General features: G+C 43.8%; 12 protein-coding genes and 1 non-coding gene across 13 annotated transcripts; 7 read left to right on the top strand and 6 right to left on the bottom strand.

Annotated features, from left to right (window-relative positions):
• Positions 1-304: 304 nt before the first annotated feature.
• On the top strand, positions 305-1,885 carry HST1 (histone deacetylase HST1; the record flags this gene model as incomplete). The annotated part of the gene is made up of 1 exon (XM_022610419.1): positions 305-1,885. The coding sequence occupies one exon, from the start codon at positions 305-307 to the stop codon at positions 1,883-1,885; it is 1,581 nt and encodes a 526-aa protein (XP_022466717.1).
• A 164-nt stretch (positions 1,886-2,049) lies between these two features.
• On the bottom strand, positions 2,050-3,378 carry NUF2 (kinetochore-associated Ndc80 complex subunit NUF2; the record flags this gene model as incomplete). The annotated part of the gene is made up of 1 exon (XM_022610417.1): positions 2,050-3,378. The coding sequence occupies one exon, from the start codon at positions 3,376-3,378 to the stop codon at positions 2,050-2,052; it is 1,329 nt and encodes a 442-aa protein (XP_022466716.1).
• Positions 3,379-3,632: 254 nt separating this feature from the next.
• NBA1 (Nba1p) lies at positions 3,633-4,466 on the top strand (the record flags this gene model as incomplete). The annotated part of the gene is made up of 1 exon (XM_022610416.1): positions 3,633-4,466. The coding sequence occupies one exon, from the start codon at positions 3,633-3,635 to the stop codon at positions 4,464-4,466; it is 834 nt and encodes a 277-aa protein (XP_022466715.1).
• Positions 4,467-4,947: 481 nt separating this feature from the next.
• On the top strand, positions 4,948-6,123 carry KNAG0K01040 (2,3-butanediol dehydrogenase; the record flags this gene model as incomplete). The annotated part of the gene is made up of 1 exon (XM_022610415.1): positions 4,948-6,123. One exon carries the CDS (start codon positions 4,948-4,950, stop codon positions 6,121-6,123), a length of 1,176 nt encoding a protein of 391 aa, XP_022466714.1.
• A 505-nt stretch (positions 6,124-6,628) lies between these two features.
• On the bottom strand, positions 6,629-8,374 carry KNAG0K01030 (uncharacterized protein; the record flags this gene model as incomplete). The annotated part of the gene is made up of 1 exon (XM_022610414.1): positions 6,629-8,374. One exon carries the CDS (start codon positions 8,372-8,374, stop codon positions 6,629-6,631), a length of 1,746 nt encoding a protein of 581 aa, XP_022466713.1.
• A 1,454-nt stretch (positions 8,375-9,828) lies between these two features.
• On the top strand, positions 9,829-9,928 carry KNAG0Ktrna3F. Its single transcript has 2 exons — positions 9,829-9,866; positions 9,892-9,928. It is a non-coding gene; the product is annotated as a tRNA-Phe (tRNA).
• An 818-nt stretch (positions 9,929-10,746) lies between these two features.
• Positions 10,747-12,546, top strand: AZR1 (azole transporter; the record flags this gene model as incomplete). The annotated part of the gene is made up of 1 exon (XM_022610413.1): positions 10,747-12,546. The coding sequence occupies one exon, from the start codon at positions 10,747-10,749 to the stop codon at positions 12,544-12,546; it is 1,800 nt and encodes a 599-aa protein (XP_022466712.1).
• Positions 12,547-12,731: 185 nt separating this feature from the next.
• SDH5 (succinate dehydrogenase assembly factor SDH5) lies at positions 12,732-13,208 on the bottom strand (the record flags this gene model as incomplete). The annotated part of the gene is made up of 1 exon (XM_022610412.1): positions 12,732-13,208. One exon carries the CDS (start codon positions 13,206-13,208, stop codon positions 12,732-12,734), a length of 477 nt encoding a protein of 158 aa, XP_022466711.1.
• Positions 13,209-13,657: 449 nt separating this feature from the next.
• Positions 13,658-15,034, bottom strand: THP1 (Thp1p; the record flags this gene model as incomplete). Its single annotated transcript, XM_022610411.1, has 1 exon — positions 13,658-15,034. One exon carries the CDS (start codon positions 15,032-15,034, stop codon positions 13,658-13,660), a length of 1,377 nt encoding a protein of 458 aa, XP_022466710.1.
• Positions 15,035-15,237: 203 nt separating this feature from the next.
• On the top strand, positions 15,238-16,548 carry UPF3 (Upf3p; the record flags this gene model as incomplete). The annotated part of the gene is made up of 1 exon (XM_022610410.1): positions 15,238-16,548. The coding sequence occupies one exon, from the start codon at positions 15,238-15,240 to the stop codon at positions 16,546-16,548; it is 1,311 nt and encodes a 436-aa protein (XP_022466709.1).
• A 155-nt stretch (positions 16,549-16,703) lies between these two features.
• PRP38 (U4/U6-U5 snRNP complex subunit PRP38) lies at positions 16,704-17,363 on the bottom strand (the record flags this gene model as incomplete). Its single annotated transcript, XM_022610409.1, has 1 exon — positions 16,704-17,363. The coding sequence occupies one exon, from the start codon at positions 17,361-17,363 to the stop codon at positions 16,704-16,706; it is 660 nt and encodes a 219-aa protein (XP_022466708.1).
• A 150-nt stretch (positions 17,364-17,513) lies between these two features.
• PEX8 (Pex8p) lies at positions 17,514-19,271 on the bottom strand (the record flags this gene model as incomplete). Its single annotated transcript, XM_022610408.1, has 1 exon — positions 17,514-19,271. One exon carries the CDS (start codon positions 19,269-19,271, stop codon positions 17,514-17,516), a length of 1,758 nt encoding a protein of 585 aa, XP_022466707.1.
• Positions 19,272-19,444: 173 nt separating this feature from the next.
• DSC2 (Dsc2p) lies at positions 19,445-20,338 on the top strand (the record flags this gene model as incomplete). Its single annotated transcript, XM_022610406.1, has 1 exon — positions 19,445-20,338. One exon carries the CDS (start codon positions 19,445-19,447, stop codon positions 20,336-20,338), a length of 894 nt encoding a protein of 297 aa, XP_022466706.1.
• Positions 20,339-20,404: the final 66 nt, after the last annotated feature.

Here is a 20,404-nt window from a genome sequence, read left to right as displayed (position 1 = left end):
TTCAAGTTTTTCATCACGTGATCAGAAACAGTATTAGTCACATGAAAATCACGTGATCTTTTTTTTTGTTTTTTTGTCGATTTTTGGGACGTTTTGAAGTTTCCCGTGAAATTTGACGAAAGTTCAAATCCTATATACCCGTTGAAGATAGGCGAACGCGGCAGATTGCTCTGTTTTAAGCTGTGTATATCGGTTTTGGAGGGCTTTGGCGAGCATGGATCTGGTGGGTAATGGAGGAGACACTAGTGTGAAGAGACCGTTTGGTGGAGAGGATGCTGGTGAAACTGTACCCGTGCCAGCAGCAATGCCACAGCAGCAGGCGAAGAAACCACGGATAGAGTTGGGTGAGGGGGATAATGAATCGCTAGCGCCCAGTGAGACCGAGAATAGAATTGAATCAGATGTTGTTTTGTACAGTACTGGGAAGGACGAGACGCTGAGGCCGAAAACACCCGAGGGTCCCGTGTTTTTGGAACAATCTGTGGAAACACCTGGGAAATACTACTTCCCGAGTATAAGGAAACAGGATACACAGAACGCGAGAATGTTTTTGAAATTCCATGGGTTACGCCAGTTTTTGGACACGTATTTGCCCGAGGAACTTAACTCTCTGTACGTGTACTACTTGATTTGTCTCCTAGGGTTTGAGATTAAGGATAAAGAAATGATGGATGTTATTTCGGAACATATGATACCGAGGGATGCGTCACAGGGTGGGGTGCCACAGTTTAAACAGCAAGCGACGTCACCGCAGCGGCCTGGTTTCCAAGACCCACTGGAGAAGAAACAGGCTGTGAGACTGATTAAGGACTTGCAAAAAGCGATTAACAAAGTACTCGCTACAAGGTTAAGGCTGGCCAATTTCTTCACTTTGGACCACTTCGTGGACAAGTTACAGTCAGCAAACAAAATACTTGTTCTGACAGGGGCAGGTGTCTCGACATCTCTCGGAATACCGGATTTCAGATCGTCACAGGGACTCTATTCAAGAATCAAACATTTGGGGCTAGACGACCCTCAAGACGTTTTCAATTATGATATATTCATGCAGGACCCGTCTGTTTTCTACAACATCGCTCACTTGGTCCTACCACCGGAGAATATTTACTCACCGCTGCACAGTTTTATCAAACTATTACAGGATAAGGGGAAGCTTTTAAGAAATTACACACAAAATATCGATAACTTGGAATCCTACGCTGGTATAAACCCAGAGAAGCTTGTTCAATGTCATGGATCGTTTGCCACAGCGTCCTGTGTAACGTGCCATTGGCAACTACCAGGTGAGAAGATATTCGAGTACATCAGAAATATGGAGCTGCCCCTATGCCCCTACTGTTACCAAAAGAGAAGGGAGTATTTCCGTATGGAGGGTGATCCCGATAATCCAATTGGAGACGACGTTACTTTGAATTACATCCCTGGCACAGTCTTAAAATCTTACGGCGTACTGAAACCTGATATAACTTTTTTCGGGGAGGCGCTGCCATCAAAATTCCATAGGACTATCAGAGAGGACATCGATAAGTGCGACTTGCTAATTTGTATAGGTACGAGTCTAAAAGTTGCACCTGTATCAGAGATTGTCAATATGGTACCCGCTCATATCCCACAGGTGTTGATCAACAGAGACCCAGTGAAGCATGCAAACTTTGACTTGAACTTGTTGGGACTTTGTGACGATGTGGCCGCTTTGGTTTCGCAAAAATGTAATTGGGATATCCCACTTCAGAGTGGGGACAACCTGAGGGACAAAAAAATAGATTTTATTGAGCGTGAGACAGGGTACTACGATGTTATCGCAGACGCAGGTTTGCAAAAAAATGCTGAACTAAACGGTGCTAATACAGTAGACGAAACTGGGAACGGGAACAGTGACAGGTAATCGGGGACTCCAGAGGAACTGTTGAGCGCCCAATGAGAATGTTTTCAAAAAAACACAAATGCATATATGTATATATTGGTTTATAGATTGCAATACCACTTGTGTAAAGGACTCACTCTATGTAAAGATTAATTGCCTCTGTAACAATCGCCCCTTCCAAGACATCACTTCAGTCTACTTGTCAGCATTTTCACGTAAACTTCTACTTGCGTGACCAGCTCTTCGTACTTCTGATTAACCAGATCGATCTCTCTTTGATGTTCGTCCTTGGCACGCCGTATTTGCTCCTCAGTCGCGTTTACTATACCCTCGATTATATTTTTCTGAATATCCTCCTCGGTGGCTCTATCCCTAGTACAAATGTCATTGACGTACGTTTCCTCCAGTTGGTCGATCACCTCTTGGTCCACTTTAATCCGCTGCCTTAACTCCTTCTCGACAATGTCCCCGTTTGTCTCCCTCTCCACTATCTTTGCCTGCAAAGCGTTACGTTTACTCAACACGGACTCGTTCATGAAAGTATCTAATCTTGCCACTGTGTTATTTACCTTCTGTCGCGTTTCGAAAGTGGCTATCTCCTTGTTGAAAGTTGGTTGGAGCACAGTGGTGAGAATTTTCAGTAGTGCGCATATTTCGTCGATGACTCTCTTCATTGTTTGGAAAGTCGATTCCAGGTTGGTCTGTTTTGATTTAAGGTCCGTCAAGTCCGCTTGTCTCTCTGTGAGGATGCGTGATAGGTTGTTGATACTGTTTGTAAGATCTTGCATGTCTGTGGTGGACATCTCCGCGAATTTGTCCCTCTTTGATTCGAGTTCTACTATTTGGAAACTGAGGGATTCGAGCTGTGTCAAAAGAGTTCTCTTCTCCAGTTTGTAAGCGTCCTGTTGGACCAGCAACGCTGATTTTGTCTGTTCCAAATCCTTCAATTTCTCGATCATTTCATTTGATTCCGCCTCCAACCGTGAAAGATCGTTCGAAGTCTCCTCATTGATGTTATCGAGGTCCCCCAACTCTGCCTCAATTTCTGTGTTCTGCTTACGGAGCAAATTAAACTCGTTGAACCTGGTCACGAAAATATCTGAGAGATCGGACATTTTGTGGATCAAGTCAGTGCAGTCGAAGATCCGTTCGTCTCTGAACCGAGCGTAGTTGACCACTGCACTGAGTAGTCTCCGTGTACGTTCGAAGTCGGGTCTACACAGGTCCAGCATGTTGAAATCCGATACACCTATATTTTTGAAGAATCTGTCGCAGATTGCGTTCAAAGTACACATCCTCATCCCTACCTCATCGTTAATTTCCGAGCCTGCTGGCAGGTAGTGGTCCACGGTAATGTTCAAATACAAGTCTACAATCTCCTCGTACAACGGGATGATCGTATCCACGCTAGGTTTCCGTATAGTATCCACTGTAGCACCGTTAAAATCACATTCTTGCAAACAACTTGCAATTTCTTCTACCCCTAGCAGGGGGAATTCATCCTCCTGAATCATCGTTCCACAAGAAACGAACTAAAAACGTTTAAAAAATGAGGTACCTCCCTCCAAGGTCTCTCCAATTGCCAAAAATGCCAAACAACGCGATGACGTTTGTTGTTGTTGTTGTATATCAAATCTGGAAAATGATTCAAGAAAAAATATTCAGTTACCCGGTTACAGTAAGAGAGGTTAATTCTCCCGAGAGTGTTTCTTTGAGTCGAGTCTTCCGGTGATTGGGATCTGCCAGAGAGGAGTCGCAGGTGCCCAGTATGAACAATGCACGGCGTCTGTCTGCACTGATAGACGGGCTATCCAATGGTCAATCCAGCAACGAGGAGCTGCTGAGCTCCTCTCGAGGAGTTCAGCCAACCACCAACCGAAAAAACTTCGCTGGGTCCACCGATTCTGTACAGCAAGCCATCGCGGTACATTATAATCGGCGGGGGCCACCCCCCAAAGTACCCAGTCTCCCAGACGATCGCACGCTGGAGTATGCGCGGAAAGTCAGCGCCGTGGCAATTCCCCCCGCGCAACAGCAACAATTGGATGTATCTAGTGTGTATATAGCCAGTGACCCACAGCGTGCCAGAAAGCGGGGGGCAGAGTACTCCTCGATCGGATCTGGCAATTTGGCCAGCGAGAGTGGATCCTCCAGTTACTACGCGGAGCAGCACCACCAACACCAGCAACAACGCCACGACTCCACTACGTCATCGGCCACACAACTCTCGACGGTGAAAACACCTCTCCATTTTGAAAAACCGACAATCGTGGTGGAACAGTACCGAACTCCGCCGAGAACGGACAGCGCAGTGACGAGTGCACCGTTGCCCGAAATCCCCACAGTGGAAACCCACTTCAGCGACACGGACACACAGGGCGACACGGCCTACGTTACAAGGGTTCTGCCCGGACCCACCCACAAGTGGGTCCCCCCCACAGACGGTGTCCGCGGAGACCGCCTCGAGCCCGCTCTGAAGCAGCTTATCGCCGCGCTGTCGCGTGTCGCCGCGGAGCTGCTCCTAACCCCGGAGGAGGCACGCCATTCCGAGTGCACGCAGCGGCTCGAGAACGCCGCGCGCGCCCTCGAGGGCTTCCGATGACGCAAAATGGCAGTGTGCGACCCCCGCACGCTGCTGAGAGACCCGCGCACTCCGCACCCCGCACAGACAGCACGGCTGTGCACGGGAGGCGCTTCTATTGTTTCTCCGTCCCCCCCCCCCCGCCACGAGGGGGCGCGCCCCGAGGCTATTGTTCTCTTTCCGCGGATTTAGTAATCTGCTCGAGCCGTGCTGCTGTTTCCGTTTTGGGTCTGATTCTTTTCTTTTTTTTGGTTTTTCACGTCAGAGGGAACTGAGTCTTGCAGGCACGGTCGTTCGCAGTGCATTTCCCTTCTCTCTCCCCCTCGAGCCCCTTATGTTCGGAACCGGGGATGAAGCGAGAGTCTTCGTGATGGGCATCTGGTTCGTATAAAGGAAGGTGGGAATGTGGATTTCGTCGAGTGGTCGCCATCTTACTTTATCTTTTATAACACTACATAACAACATAACAAATACACAACACAACACAACACAACACAATTAAATGAGAGCTTTAGCTTACTTCGGAAAGGGTGATATCCATTTCACCAAAGATTTAGAAGAGCCCAGAATTACAACAGACGATGAGTTGCTCATCGATATTATATTTTGCGGCATCTGCGGTACAGACCTGCACGAGTACACAGATGGTCCTATCTTCTTCCCCTCAGATGGTCACAAACACGAGATTTCAAACAATGAATTGCCCCAGGCAATGGGACACGAGATGGCTGGGATCGTGAGGGAGGTCGGCAGCGGGGTCACACAGTTTAAAGTCGGGGATCACGTCTCCGTGGAACCCACGGGGACTTGCAGGGACAGGTACAGGTGGCCCGAGGCACCAGGCGTCAATAAGGAGAAATGTGCAGCTTGTAAGAGGGGGATGTACAATGTGTGCTCGCATTTGGGGTTAATAGGGAACGGTGTACAGTCAGGTGGGTTTGCGGAAAGAGTCGTTATCAACGAGTCCCACTGTTACAAACTACCAAACCATATCCCAATGGAGGTCGTCGCGTTGGTGCAGCCGATTGCAGTCAGTTGGCACGCAGTACGTGTCTCGAAATTCAAGCCAGGGTCCTCCGTGCTGATTTTGGGCGGTGGGCCCATTGGGTTGAGTACAATCTTGGCCTTGAACGGTCACGGGTGTACGGAGATCGTCGTCTCGGAACCAGCAAAGATTAGAAGGGACCTCGCAGAGAAAATGGGTGCCGTCGTATACGACCCAATGCAACATTCCTACGAGGAGAATATCAAGTACCTAAGGGCATTGGCTCCAGATAAAGACGGTTTCGATTACTGTTTCGACTGTTCCGGGACTCCAGCAACGCTGAGATCATCGATCGAGTGTTTGACCTTCAGGGGTACAGCAGTGAACGTCGCGATGTGGGCCACGGGCAAGCCAATCGATTTCTTCCCCATGGACATTACACAACAAGAAAAATCGTACACGGGGTCCATGTGCTATACGCACCACGATTTTGAAGGTGTAATAGATGCTTTGGAAAAGGGCACAATTGACCCTGAAAAGGCACAGCATATGATCACGGCAAAAGTACCGTTGGAGAGAGGGTTCGAGGACGCCATGATGCGGTTGATCACTCACAAGGAGGAAACAATCAAAGTGCTGTTAACACCAAACAATTTTGGTGAGTTGGACAGCGAAAGGTTGGCCAAATTGTAGCCCCCTGCATCTGTTTTGTAGCAACAAAACTCAACTGTACATTATTAACATATAGTCATTACATTATTAGAGCAGTATTATTATTCTTCTTTTCTTAAAATTTACTAATAATTCATCAGTTTTGAACTTCCAAAAATTGACTAGATATGATCAGGTATATAAACAAATTGTCAGAGTAAGACTCAACTGTCGGTTATGGACTAGCTCCAGACTGATTAATGTTAGATATTGGAAATCCGGCTTCGTACAATGTTACATTGCCTATCGTCATATAAAAGGTGAAAAGATTTCATCGACAGTGACGGTCTGCTGGAAGACCCTGCCACACTTCAAACATGCGTAGTGCAACATCATTCTTAACTTTCAGCAATTAACTATAGTATCAGTTAGTCGTTTTTGATTCCCTCGTTCTTCGTTGGTTGATACTCAAAGAAGCTTTAAGGTGGTGAGACAATCCTGCATAGCCTGGTTATATATGTCTGGGAATAGCTGCAGGGTGCACCTATCAGACAAAAAAACTACTACACATCTTTGCTTGCTTCATGGTACGACAGAATATGATCAATAACATCTGGGCCGACGGCTTCCTCAAATTGCTCCTCAGATAAGTTTGTTTTAGGACCGTGGTAGTACTTTTTTTGTATACGGAGTAGTACACCCAGGACAAAAACCATATCCCTGGACCAATCACACAAGTGTAGTTCATTGTGGATTTAGTGATGCCATGCTTTTCACTTGGGAACATCACCACTATGATAATAAAGGCCTCGAAAATAATCGAGATCCACCCGTTCACTTTTGACCACACAGGGCCCAAATAAAAGGGACCAGGTCTGAACAGGTCTCTTCCAGAGGTCAACCGAAGAAGAGTAGGGGTACTCCATGCCAGGTTATTCCCCGCCACCGCTAGTGAGAATAAGGCACTTGTCGCGGCAGCATCAATCAAACACAGTAACCCCAAAATCAAAGAACCGCAACAAGCAAAGATAATAGCGTTGAAGGGAACTTTATACTTCTTGTCAACCATTTTTATGTAGTCGGATAGGGGGAGCCCGTCGTCACGAGCAAAAGCCCATATCTGTCTGGAAATAGCTGTAACCACTGAAGAACCCATTAGGAATTGACAGAAGGCAATCAAGGACATAAAGGCAACGGCCCACTTTTTACCTAAAGAATCGTAAATGATCTGTGCCATGGCAAACCCGTACTTGTTATCAACAATTCCCTCTATGTCCGGTGACATACATGCCATCAAACAGATCAGAATCAGCCACCCTAAAACCCAGCAGACAGATATCGAGCCAATGATACCAATTGGTACAGATTTTTTGGCATCCTTGGCTTCCTCAGATTGATGGACACACGAATCGAATGCGCCAATTGTCCACACAACAGGCATAAACCCCGCAAGAAAAAATTGCCATCCATTGTTCCAATCACTCAGGTTCTTAAATTTACCAAAGATAAAAGAACCATCGTTGAACCCTCCCATGTTTATTTTAGTGCCTATGGGTAACGCAATGAAAAGCAAAACAATAATGAACAAATTGGAGACAATACTTATCGTTTGCAGCCGCGCAATGGCCTTGGATGCCATGCATGTACAGATTCCCATTGCCACAACGGCCGCAGCGAAAACACCATACGTTTTACCGGGCGTTATTTCGAAGTTTCCATCCTTGGCAATGACGACAGCCGCAAGGACTTCTTCAGCAAAACCGTAATCTATCGAGCAGACCCCTGCGGCAAGAGCTAAAGAATTAGAACATCCGATAACAAAGGAAATGACCTCCTTGTAGCCCTTTGGAGCATAGTAATACGTCCAGTAATATAGACCACCCGCCGTCGGGATAGCACTCGCATTTTCAGCCATTGCAATACCAACAGTCAGGATAAAGCAACCGGCAATAAACCAGCCCCATACAAGTGTCGTGGGACCACCAGCAAGACCACCACCCATTACAGATGCTATAGATGGCAGTAAACCCATAATGGAAAATGCAATGCCGAATACCTGTATCGTTGAAAACTGTCTGTTAAGCTCTTGTTTGTAACCGATTTCTGCCAGCAGTTGGTGATCAGAAACAGTAGCTCCTGCATCAATGAAGTTGACTTCCCCAGCACCAGTCTGGGATCTTACTGAACGTATGTTAGAAAATGGACGCTCTATTTCCTCCGCAGACCCAAAGTCAACGGAGAGTCTTTGCTCCGTTACGACTTGGGTCTCCTTTTTTGAAGACGTTAAGGACATGTTTAATGCTCTACTACGCTCTATCCGGATCTCCTCTGTTCGGAAAGAGGTGACTAGATACGGAGACAAGTAATTGGTGCCTCCATTTATATATCACTCGTCCATCGAACGAGGCCGATCTCGGCTCCCAGGTAGGGGACACATTGCCCTCTACTTCAAAATAACCTAGTCGTAACGCTCTCACATTTTAAAAGAAAGTTATCATGCTTTATCATCAAAAAGGTCTGTTCAACAACTAGGTTATCTGGAGTTTATCCGTATCGTTGATAAGATAAATTGTCACACTCAGAAACTTGCGTAGAAAATATCCCCAAAAAATAAAAAGTTCAATTCCACCATAATGCAACGCGATAAAGGAAATGTTCCAAACCAATCTGATCTAGTCACCCTCTCTCTCTCCGTGAATCGTCACGGAGATGGGGGTTTACACAGCATATTCTGTACTGTTGCTAGTCGGTGTACTGAAAGGCGATAGCGATTTATCATGATCGGAAAGGGTATGTTTTCTTTTCTTAATCTGTTTTCCTGTCTTTGCCTACAAACGAGAACCCTAACGGGGCTCATTTCCCTAAATGGATGATACAATCTTTGACACTGAACGTTTTGCAACCAAATATTTTATCGTGCAACAACAAACGATAGTTTTTACGAGGCGAAGATGTACATTGCACTTTTGCCCCCCCCCCCCTTGAGCAAGAGAATATACACTTCAGAGTTACTGTTAACAGCACAGATAGTCCGGTTTTTTAAAGATAAGGAAACCCAATTCCTGTTCTTGACTTGCAAATTGAAATCGGATTTTGGAGGTATCTGATACAGGTTTTGGTGTAGTTAATCATTCACCTCAAAAGTAATACTTTAAACAGAAAGATAATTATACGTGATAATGATAACCTTTGAGTTTTTTTCCTGAGTAGGCAAACATTGCCTTGCCAGCCAGGTTGCGTCTGTGTAAGAATGTGCTATGAATAACTTGGCCGCTAGCCAAATTTATTTTTTCTTTCCTTAATAGGGCTGAGTGTCAAAAAAACCACACCTTTTTTTGTCGGACGCATGAGATCAATGGTTTTACTGAATTGTCCCGTCGATACCACCAAGTTTTAGTTTAGTCTTCCCGACTTTACGTATTTCTGTTGACTGGATGGTTTATTGGGCCATACTGGAGCTTACGAGAAATATGTTTCAGATTCTCTAAACCAAACTCTGAAGAGTATACTAACACTTGAAGATATTTTCTTACTTACTCCTCTGCGAAAGGTCTTCTGTGAACAGTTCACGAAAGTTTCCAGAATGCTAAGAGAAGCGTAACCACAATTGAACTTGGACACACGTTTGGGTAACATATTTTAAAAATATCTCCGTGTTTCAAGTAGATAACAAAACATTTCACAAAGTAAAAGATTGTCTCCAAAATTTAATTTTTAAGAGTAGTTTCAACTTTCGATTTCTAAGTTGCGGATTTAGCTCAGTTGGGAGAGCGCCAGACTGAAGATTTTACACTTCGGTCACAAATATGAAATCTGGAGGTCCTGTGTTCGATCCACAGAATTCGCATTTTTAATTTTTTGCTTTCTGCCCGTTCCAGAATGATTGTATCACAACAACCATAAGCTTAACATTCTTGTTGAACCAGGGATCTCATGTACTTGTCTCTCTCTTCTTCTGGGCTCAGTGTACTCATATTTTACTCAAATTATCTGTCATTCTTCTTACGTTTTACATAACAACTCATCTACGAGAGACTAGCACACTAGTCTCTCTTTTTATACGTGCGGTTCAGAAGTAATCACAACCTGCGTCTAGTGAGGACTTTTATGTCACTCTTTACGAAGCTTCACTTGACGCTCAACAATTCTCATGATCTCTAGGATACCACTAGCTATACACAGGTTTGAAGAAGAGATCAGATGAGGAACGCTCAGTGAGGGCGAGTAATTTGGGTGAGTGATACGACATAAGCTTGAACGAGAACCATACTACTACTAACAAATCCAAATAATCTGGTCAATTAAGGTTCACAAAGGCATAGTAACGATTACGAGGTAACCGACTCCGTACACCTCGTTGTCAAGACACGCTGAATAAAAACAACGTACGCTCTTTGTGCTCATAATTGAAACGGAAAAACGGCCGCGGACGTCGGAGATCGTTTTCAATTTTTTGAAAAAGTCTTGACGATGAAAAATTATTCGGCCGCGGCGATCGGAGATGATTGCTGTCGGAAAGGTGATTACCCAAGGCAAACGACACACATATATATACATACGTTCAAGACAGTGACAGATCTATCAATCACAAACTTTCAATGCTACTGGATGTCCTGAATCGTCTTGTTGGTTAGTCAACGAACCAAAAATCTCCCATATACAAACATGTCAAGAGCTTCAATGGAAAAATCCATTGTGAGAGGCAATATTGGGATTGATATTAAGAGCGTTGATTCAGTTCAGGTACATACAAGCAAAACTGACACCGCTCAAACATTAGAAGAGGAAGTTGAATATAACGAGTTTGGACAACCACTACCTAAAGGAATCATCCTTTGGGCATGCACGGGCGCTTTAGCGCTAGCAAACTTTCTAGCCGCCCTAGATATAATGATCGTGACCACCATAATCAATGACGTGGGCGCGCACTTTGATGCTTACGCAAAGACAGGTTGGATTATTGCTGGCTACAGTCTACCAAATGCTTTGATGTCCCTTCTATGGGGTCGTATTGCTTTTTCTTTCTTGGGTTTTAAAACAGCCATGCTATCCGCAATTGTAATCTTTGAAATTGGTTCGTTGATTTGTGCGCTGGCGAATTCGATGGATATGCTTATTGGTGGAAGGGTTATAGCTGGTATTGGTGGTAGTGGTATTCAAAGTCTGTCCTTTGTGATTGGGTCAACTTTGGTGAGTCCGCGCGGTAGAGGATTTATTATTGCCTTTATGAGCGCTTCATTCGGTATAGCCTCAGTCATCGGCCCTTTCATCGGAGGTGCATTTACATCTCACGTCACATGGAGGTGGTGCTTTTGGATTAATTTGCCGGTGGGGGCTGTTGCTCTTGTGATTTTTACTTGGGTTTACAATCCAACTGGTAAAAAGCAGGTTCTACTGACCATTCACGACTTGAAAGAACTCTCAGAGAAAGTCAAGAAGGTAAGATTTAAAGACCTTCTAAAGCATTTGCTGTTTAAACTCGACATTATTGAGTTCATGTTAATCAGTGCAGGTATTGTTTGCATTCTGCTCGCTTTTACCTTTGGTGGGAATCGGTTTAAATGGGGTTCATATTCTATAATTTTACTTTTTGTCATTGGAGGTTGTCTAGTGATCGTTGCTCTGGTGTATGACTTTGTTATTTTCCCAAATCTTCAAATAGTGAAAGCGAATTACATCCAATACCAACCACTGATCTCTTGGAAAAATTTACGGATACGCGGTATCTTTACTGCAAGTATGACCACCTTCTTTTTTTGCATTGGATACATGAGCCAAACAGTATACTACGTCCAGTTCTTCCAACTAATTTACAACAGTTCACCTTGGAAGGCCTCCATCCATTTGATTGCTGTTATGATCCCCACGGTGCTTACTGCTGTTGTATGTGGGTTTTTGAATGGCAAGTTTGGATACGTGAAACCTATTACAGTTGCTGGTATGTGTTTAGCTGTTATTGGAGCCGGTCTCTTAACGCTACTGGACAACCATTCAAATAGTGCCCAACATATCGGTTTGTTGATTCTCCCCGGTGTTGCGTTTGGTGCTTGCAATCAATGCACCATGATGGCTGCACAGATTGAGCTGGATAAGAAAAGCCCCACTTTCAAATCAGATTTTGTCGCTGTGACAACCTTGAATTCATTCCTGAAAAACTGCGGACAAGCTGTTGGAAGTATTATTAGTGCTAGTGTCTTTGGAGGAGCGGTAATGAATAAGATAGGGAAGAGTTCTTACCATTCAGAAATAAGGTCTGTTGATGATTTGATTATTTACAGAGCTGAACACTTCGATGGGGCACGCTCTGTGTTGGGGAATATGATCAGCGACTCAGTGAAGGATGTGTTTTACATGGCTCTGGGGTGGTGTGCACTCGCCTTTCTGTTTGCGATTTTCACTAGTAATAAAAAAATTGAAGCTCCAAAAAAAGGGGAACCAGTAGATGTCGAAGCACAGAAGAGTTGAAGCTCAGGTATCGTACAAAGATTGCCCAATAGTAACAGTGTATATTAGTATAATATTGAAATAACAAAAATAAAAATAATGGTTTGAGATCTGGACCGATACGGAAAGTTCTTTTTATATTATTTACAAAGCAAAAAAAAATGACCCTAAGTCCTTCATTTGGATACCTTTTAATGAGCTTGAGATCAGTACTTGTCAAGTTCCGGCATTCGAAGTATTTTTTTTTCCTTATTCTCGCTAAAGTTTTGTAGATCTTTCAACAGCTTGGAGTTTCTCCACTTATCAGGAATGGGACTGATTTTGTAGTTCCTAGTCGCCCAGTAATAAATATCCCAATCCAATTCGTTCAACAGCTCATCGTACTCTTCTAGCTGCTCTTTACTCATGTTCTTCAGGTTCTTGGCAGCAAAACTGGATAGAAGCAAGTCTGTCTCCAGGATACCTCTTTTGCGCGATTGATAGATTAACCGTGACCTCATCTTGTCCAAAGTTTCGCCTGTTCTCTTGATTGGAGGTATTTTGATTCTTTTTATCAATTCCGCATCATGCCCTTCACCACCATCATTGGAGGACGAGCGACTTGAGTAATGCCGATTTTGGCGGAAGATTGGAGCAAACCTCAGCAGGCGTGTATTTCTCGTTAAAGCAGTCCTGGCCAGCATCTTGTTGAACGGCTTTCCTTTATTCGGAGTCTGTAGCGATAGCGGAATGGGAACAGTCCAAAGAGCTTTCTTCGAAAGTCCCCAAATTTTGCTCGATTAATATTAGCGGGTGTCACGTGCTATGATCACGATAAGGTTGTTTCACTGGAGTGTGACAGAACTCCGGAGGGCAGCCCATTAGATGTCCGCAGAATTATATAGTATTGGAGGAGTGAGGTACCGGATACGTGTATCATAACTGCCCGCTTTTTCTGCTAGTCTGAGAACATAACTTATGTAACAGGTGAAATTACAAAAACTGGCATACGCTTGGCCATTTCCCACACAATATTGCACCAGGATAAGAGCACAGAGTGTCTGCACAGCAATTTAGTAAAACTAAAAGCATGCTACCACTATGGACATGTACGACTAAACCCAGGCTGCCGTCATGAAAAATTTTAAAACCTTTAAGAATCTAACCATGCATCTTCGTTGTTCAGGGGGAACATGGCGATAATCTTTTCTGTTACTGATGGCAGGACCTCGTCAATATTTTCAGTTCTTTGAAATACACACAACTGTAACAGGGGGAAACAATTGCCACGAAAGTAGCCTAGATTGATTAGAGTCACTAGTACGTTTTCTGCATTTTTGCTATCGTGGATCCCGTCATAAATATCATGCCGTTTGTTCCCGTTGTCCTGAATAGCCAGTTCAAAGGCTTTTTGCAGGACATCATAGGACAGTCTGTTCGTGTTTTCCACTGACGAGCGAATCTGAATAACCCTTCTCAGTAGATACCTGTACGTTATCATTGGTAATTTTTCGACCAATATCAACAGCAGCTGCCGCTGCCTGAGCTCTAATTCGTTGTGTCTAAACCATTCATTCAACGCGAAGATGTTTCCGGATCTAGCAGCTTGAATTAGCGGTCTATACATTTGTGCTAATTCAGGATATACTTGCGCGACAATCCCGACATTGGGGAGTTTCCCAATAATTAAACCAACGGGAATTAGGTACCGCAGTAGCCTCCGAAGATTTCTTAGTATCGCCGGATTCCTTGAACCGCTGAAACCGGCTAGTAGAGAATACGCACTGTTCAATTGAACAAAAGCGTTTGTGATTCTCGCATTGAACAGGTAGTATTTCCCCAAGAGATACCTGTACTCAATCTGTTGATTGACGGGGAATTGGCCAAAATTCTTGACGTCACTCTTCGGTTTGAAATTCTTGAAGATGTTGGAACATAACTGGGGCGACTTTATCTTGAAATATATGTTGTTCAATTTGTTCACGAGGTACAACAGTGTCTGCTGTTTTTTAGAAATGATGGCTTCTCCACCATCCGTGGACTTGTTCGGTTTGATACTATTGAAAAGCTTTGAGATCACAGACGAGACGTACGACATGAATTGGAACTTCCTTGTATTCAAAGAGCGGTAGTTATTGTCGAGCTTCTGAGCAATAGAAAGAACGTACTCGGTATTCTGCAAATACACATCAATCAGATTGTCTAGTGGATACGAATCGTTCAATAGACAGTTGTTCAAATCCGAGTAGTACTGGAAGATCATGTCAGAACTGGCCCACACTGACCAGGGATCTAAATCTCGACAAAATTTGAGATACGACGCTACCATTATGTTAAACCGCGTCCATTTACCTTTGTAGAACTTCTGTCGTTCCACCAAATCCTCTATAGCCGCATTATCCAAGTTTTGCAATTGTAAATTCGATTGTAGAGCCGCGATATGTGACCCATTGACATTCAGATCAACACAGAGTATGCCATAGTCTTCAATGGACAGACTGTGAAAGAATTGGTCTGTTGTGTAACTCATTTGCGGTGCACCTCCCTGTATTAGTTCTTTGGTACTAGTACTAAACGCATCGCACTCAAATGAAACAATTTTTTTTCCCGTATATTTTACTTTGAAAGTTGAAAACCATCTTTGAAGATGATGCTGTCGTTCGATAAAGCAAGCCACGTTGAAAGCACGCCGATCCCTTGACCAGCATCGTTTTCTTTTTGCCTCCATGTATGATGGAGGGTCAAGATGCTCAGCCTACCGGTAACGGAAGCACTACCCCCAAGAGGGACAACAGAGAACAAGAAAGTACCACGAAGGTCAAAAATGGCTTAAGGAATCCGCAGGCTTTTGAAGATATTTCCAATGCGAGTACTTCGCCAAAGCAGCAGTTCAAAAGGTTTCAGAAAAAACCGGGCATGTTTGCCGCTAGAAGAAATAAAGCTGCCGAGAGTAGTCAAGACGAGTCCGTGACCAAGGCGAAGGGTCCACGAAATGGGAAGGCAAACCGTGGTTCGAATAATAATAATAGGAAGAAAAAGAAAGCTCGCGGTAAGTATAAAGAATCAGAAGGATTTAGAGTAGTGATGCGTCTACTACCGCCCAATTTAACTTTTGAGGAATTATGCACTACTCTAAAAACGGAAATCACAAGTGATTTCGTTTCTGTCTATCGAATATCAGATATCTACTACGTCCAGGGACACTATTCAGTCAAGGCATTTAATGAGCCAATTTTTTCCAGATGTTATTTCCATTTTGATGATATGGAGAACCTGAAAGCGTTTGTTATGAAGCTACAGGGTATAATGCTTGTGGACGATAGAGACAACGCTGTCAAACCCACAATAAAGCTGACTCCATATGCTAAGAAGCTTTCTGATACCAACCCAAATGGGTTTGGGAAGTCAAAGACATTTGTCTTGGAAGGCTCTTTAGAAGAAACAAAGCTATTCAAAAACTTCATGAAATCTTTGAAATATATTGAGAAAACCCAAGAAGCTGGAGATGAGGGAAGTCTATTTAATCTTTTAGACGGATCAATTTCCTTACTGAAACCGCTAGAAAAGGAATTGGCCAAGAAGAAGAAAGCTGAGGCCGCAGTGAAAAGAAAGACCGAAAACGCATTAACCGAGTTGGCTGGTTCTATCGCAGGTAATAATAAAAACAAGAAAAAGAAGAAAAAGAAGACTAAGACTGATAAAGATGCATCAACTGGTGCCGGCTTGAGCAAAACTGACACAAAAAATAAAAAGAAGAAACCCAAGAAGTCTAAACTTTTGAATGCCAAGCGTACAGAGAGGAACAATGCACAAGACTCGACCGATAAAAAGAATAACAATATTGTAATTTTGGAAGATGCTGGTAAGAGAGAACTGCAAAAAAGGAAGAGCTTGCAGAAGAAGAAAGAAACAGAGCAGAAAAAATCAATGAAGAAGCTAGTCCCTCAAAGCAAGAAGCAGCCTCGAATGGACGTGGGAACTTTGAGCAGGTACAGCATTAGCAGCCAACCTTTTGTCCCTTCAACGACAAAACCTGAAAACTAAGAGCTTTTACGTGGAGCTGATTTATTCCGAAAGAAAAGAACAACACATGTAATATGTTGATACTTCTAACATCATATATACCTGTCGTATGTGGTTTGGGATATGAATCTTAACCGGCAGAATAGAGCAGATTCCAAAGAATGGTCAGCGTAAACTTATTCACTCTCTTCGCTATCGTCGCTATCGTCACTGTCATTATAAATGTTGCACCATTGACACATACCCAAGGGAATCCCCCATATTTGAGTTTCTGTTACCAACCAGTCTATTAACTCATCCAAATGTGTCACCTTCACGTTGATTTTTTGCGACTGAGACCAACAATCCTGTTCAAAGTCAACTGCTTTCAACTTTCTAAAATCTTTCATGTATGTTTTAAATAACTCCCTCCATTTTCGAGCTAGTTCGTCATGTAGAGTCACGTAAAAATACTGTATCCTAATGTAAGTTAAAATTAATGCCACGATGTACTTATCATCAAACGTCTTGTTTTGTGTTTCCAGGATGTATACTAATTGCTCCCGAGTAGGTCTTATCTCGACCAGTTTCATCAGTAGACACTTGAATTCCACCCCACCCAGAATGTGCGTTTGATTCAAAGTATTGGCCTTTATGGTACCCAAATCACGTATCAGTACCTTGCTCAACTGCAGCATTGTGTCACCCCTCAGGCTTCCTACTTCAAGGTTCACCTTATAATACAGCACATGATGGACCTTATCTCTTGTTAGTCTAGGGATCACTAACGAAACCGATTGGTGGTTCAACTGCTTAGTTGAAATATGACTCTCCACTTGAAACTCAAGTGAGGACATGTGGCAATCAATCGGTACTAGTACTGATTCTTCAGCTCGCTTCGGTTCCTGCTTCAAGCCACGTCCATAGTTGCTGTGCGATGATACATCAAATTTCGTATTAAATTACACAAATTAAGTACGCAGACCTCTCAAATAGATGCTGTCAGCTTATAGCCTACTCTGGGGTGTTGTCACAAATGATACATACCACCATTTAATTGCTATTTGGGATCCACTGGTGCTTATCATATCCCACAGGGAGTCTGCTATTTCCTGTCGTGTAATCTCGTCAAACTCGCCAGAAAACAACAATTCTTTCACATTATCAAGCCAGTCCAAGCAGTACCGCATATTTATGTACGGTATCATGCATATAATGCACTTCAGCAGCATTACATTCCATCTCATTTTACCCTTGGGTATGTTAAGGAATTGAAGATACATCTTCTGTACGAGCCTGCGGCAGATATCCAAATCCATAGTCTGAAGGTACGGTATTGAAACGGAGAGTTTTTGGATAATGTGCAATAGCTGAGATTCTGTCAGTTCCGAGTTGAAGTACTGGCGGAATGACAAAACTAGATACTCATCAATAAACGTAGATTGCCATTGTCTGACTGAAGTTTCTATGGATTCCACTTTATAGTACGTGAGGATGACTGAATGTGCTGCTTCTCGAATTTCGTTGGAATAAGAGTTCAGATTCTTCAATACAAAGGTGAATTCTGGAGCCGTTACGAGCTCCCGTAACGTACTTCCACTCAATAACAGTAACGTCCTTTCCAAAAGTGATAGGGTAAATAGTAATCTTGAATCATTTATCTTGTTTGGGTATTGCGTGTTGAAATCTATACCGCCAATGAAGCCCTTTATCAAAGAAATATAGTCGTCTTGTCTTTGAAACTGCCCAACAGGTAATGTTATGAAAGTTGATAATTTCGCAAATACATCTTCAAAGGTTTGGAATCCTGTGGTTCCAAAATCCAAGGTGATAAAGTGGAGATTGTACAAACAAGTAATCATTTGAATACACCACAGTCTGGGTATATTCCTAACAGAGTCTATGATGCTTTTCGTGGTTAATATCACAGTTAGTAAAATACCTGAATAGTGGTCATTAGAGTACGACTTATTTGGCATAGCACTGCGACATTCCCGGTAAGATAAAGTTTGGCAGGCTTTGGTCAGCTGTTCTAAGTTTCTAGCTAGTGTAGAGCTGTCTGTCCGTAGTAATGATATCTGCAACGTCCGAGCAATTTGGTTCACATTTTTTTGCAGATACATGTCGAGTTCGGTTTCACCATGTGTAATGTAATGTATCAACTGCCTTATGCACGAATCAGTAATAAAATCCCAATGAAGTTGTGTCCTAGCCAAATCCCCCTCTGAAGGGGCAAACGTGTAAATTTGAACTATCAAGTCTTTAGAAGAAAGTGTTAACCCCCCTTGATTTAAGTAATTGGTCAGTAATGGAACAAAATAGGCACTTCTCCAATTCTTGTAGTAACGCGAGCATATCCCCTTCCTGTCTGTGTAAAAACGATTCTGTAACTGCAGAAACAATGCTTCTGTGGAGAGAAGACCACTCACCATTGCCAGCTTAGGAACTGTCCATTGCGAACAGGCAACAATATGCCGGTTCCAAACTTCGTAGAATTCGGGGACATCCAACGAGGGTTCCGATATCTGCAGTTTCCAGAAAAAGATACTTTGGCACATCTCCTGCAATTCAAGCGATGTATCTGCATCCGATTGTAGGGCACTGTTCCACAACTCTGCCACGATGGTTTCGAGGACCTTAAGGGAAGTGATCCGCGGGACATAGTAAGCTAAGTTGTTTATCACCGACCGCTTCACCGACGATTGTTGAACAATCGAGCCTCGATCCCTCAGCAGGACAATCAAGTGTTGTAGTTCTGCGTCCATGAAACCGCTCCCCTGGCTGCACTATCGATAACCTCACAACTTTTCATGAGGGCAACATCTGCACTCGTGGTTCAAGTTTAGGTTTTAATATTAATTTCGGTTCAAGTGGGGACAAGCCATATCGAAGGAGGAAGGTCAGCAAGCGAAGCAACTCATATACACGTATCTAGAAGATGTCCATGGAGACGCCAGTTGGACTATTTCAGTACCCGGTCACGAAGTTGTGCATGGTATCCTGTGCTGTGGTCCCCCTCGTTGCATCTGTTGCAGGATGGAAGTATCATTTCCTGCTTCAATTCGACCCCTTCCTCTCTCTGCACCATCAATACTACCGCTTGCTATTGTTCCAGATTGGATGTTTGAATGAGAGTGACGTGGCGCTGATGGTTCTTATATGGTACCATTTTCGGCAAATAGAGAGAGTGTTTGGATCCCTAAAGTACATCAACCTGATCTCCTTGGTATTTGTCTACACGACCGTGCTCCTCGCAGTATTGAATACTGTGATGAACTACGTCTTGCCCGGCTGGTTCTGGAACAGGTATCCAACCGGTGCGCTGCCTATTCTACTGGCACTCTTCCATTTTTACAAAGAATACACTCCGAAGATTTACGAGTTCGAGGTGTTCTTGGCACCATTTATCAGGCCGAAGGACAAGCTGGTCATCAAACTCAGCGACCAGTTCCTAGTGAACGCACTGATTGCTCTCGCAATGCTGAACCAGGGTGCCATTGGCGTTGCCACTGGGTTCATCTCATGGATGATAGGCGTATTTATCGACAACGGGATCCTTGTTGGCCTATCCACCTGGAAACTACCGCTAATGGCCCGTCTGCTATCCACCAGAGCACGAACATCTATCAACGCTGCGGACCAAACGACAAGTGCTATCGACACTCCGCAACGCGTTCGCACCCAAGATATCTTGCAAGACACACAGGCGGCTGCTCCAGCAAGAAACGACACCCCGTCCACCGCCGGTATCACAACACCAGAAGACTCAGAACCAAACGATGAACCAGTCAGACCGTTGCGGACCCAATTTCTCGACACTTTCAGGCGTTGATGAGCCACCCAGCTTCTACCAAACACACGGCGCTAGCATACTGTCATCTGAGCAATGCTGCTAAAC

Source organism: Huiozyma naganishii, chromosome 11 (assembly GCF_000348985.1).
Source record: "Huiozyma naganishii CBS 8797 chromosome 11, complete genome".
NCBI classification, from domain to species: domain Eukaryota; kingdom Fungi; phylum Ascomycota; class Saccharomycetes; order Saccharomycetales; family Saccharomycetaceae; genus Huiozyma; species Huiozyma naganishii.
Note: the sequence above shows the minus strand (reverse complement) of the source record. Positions and strands in the feature narration are given on the sequence as shown.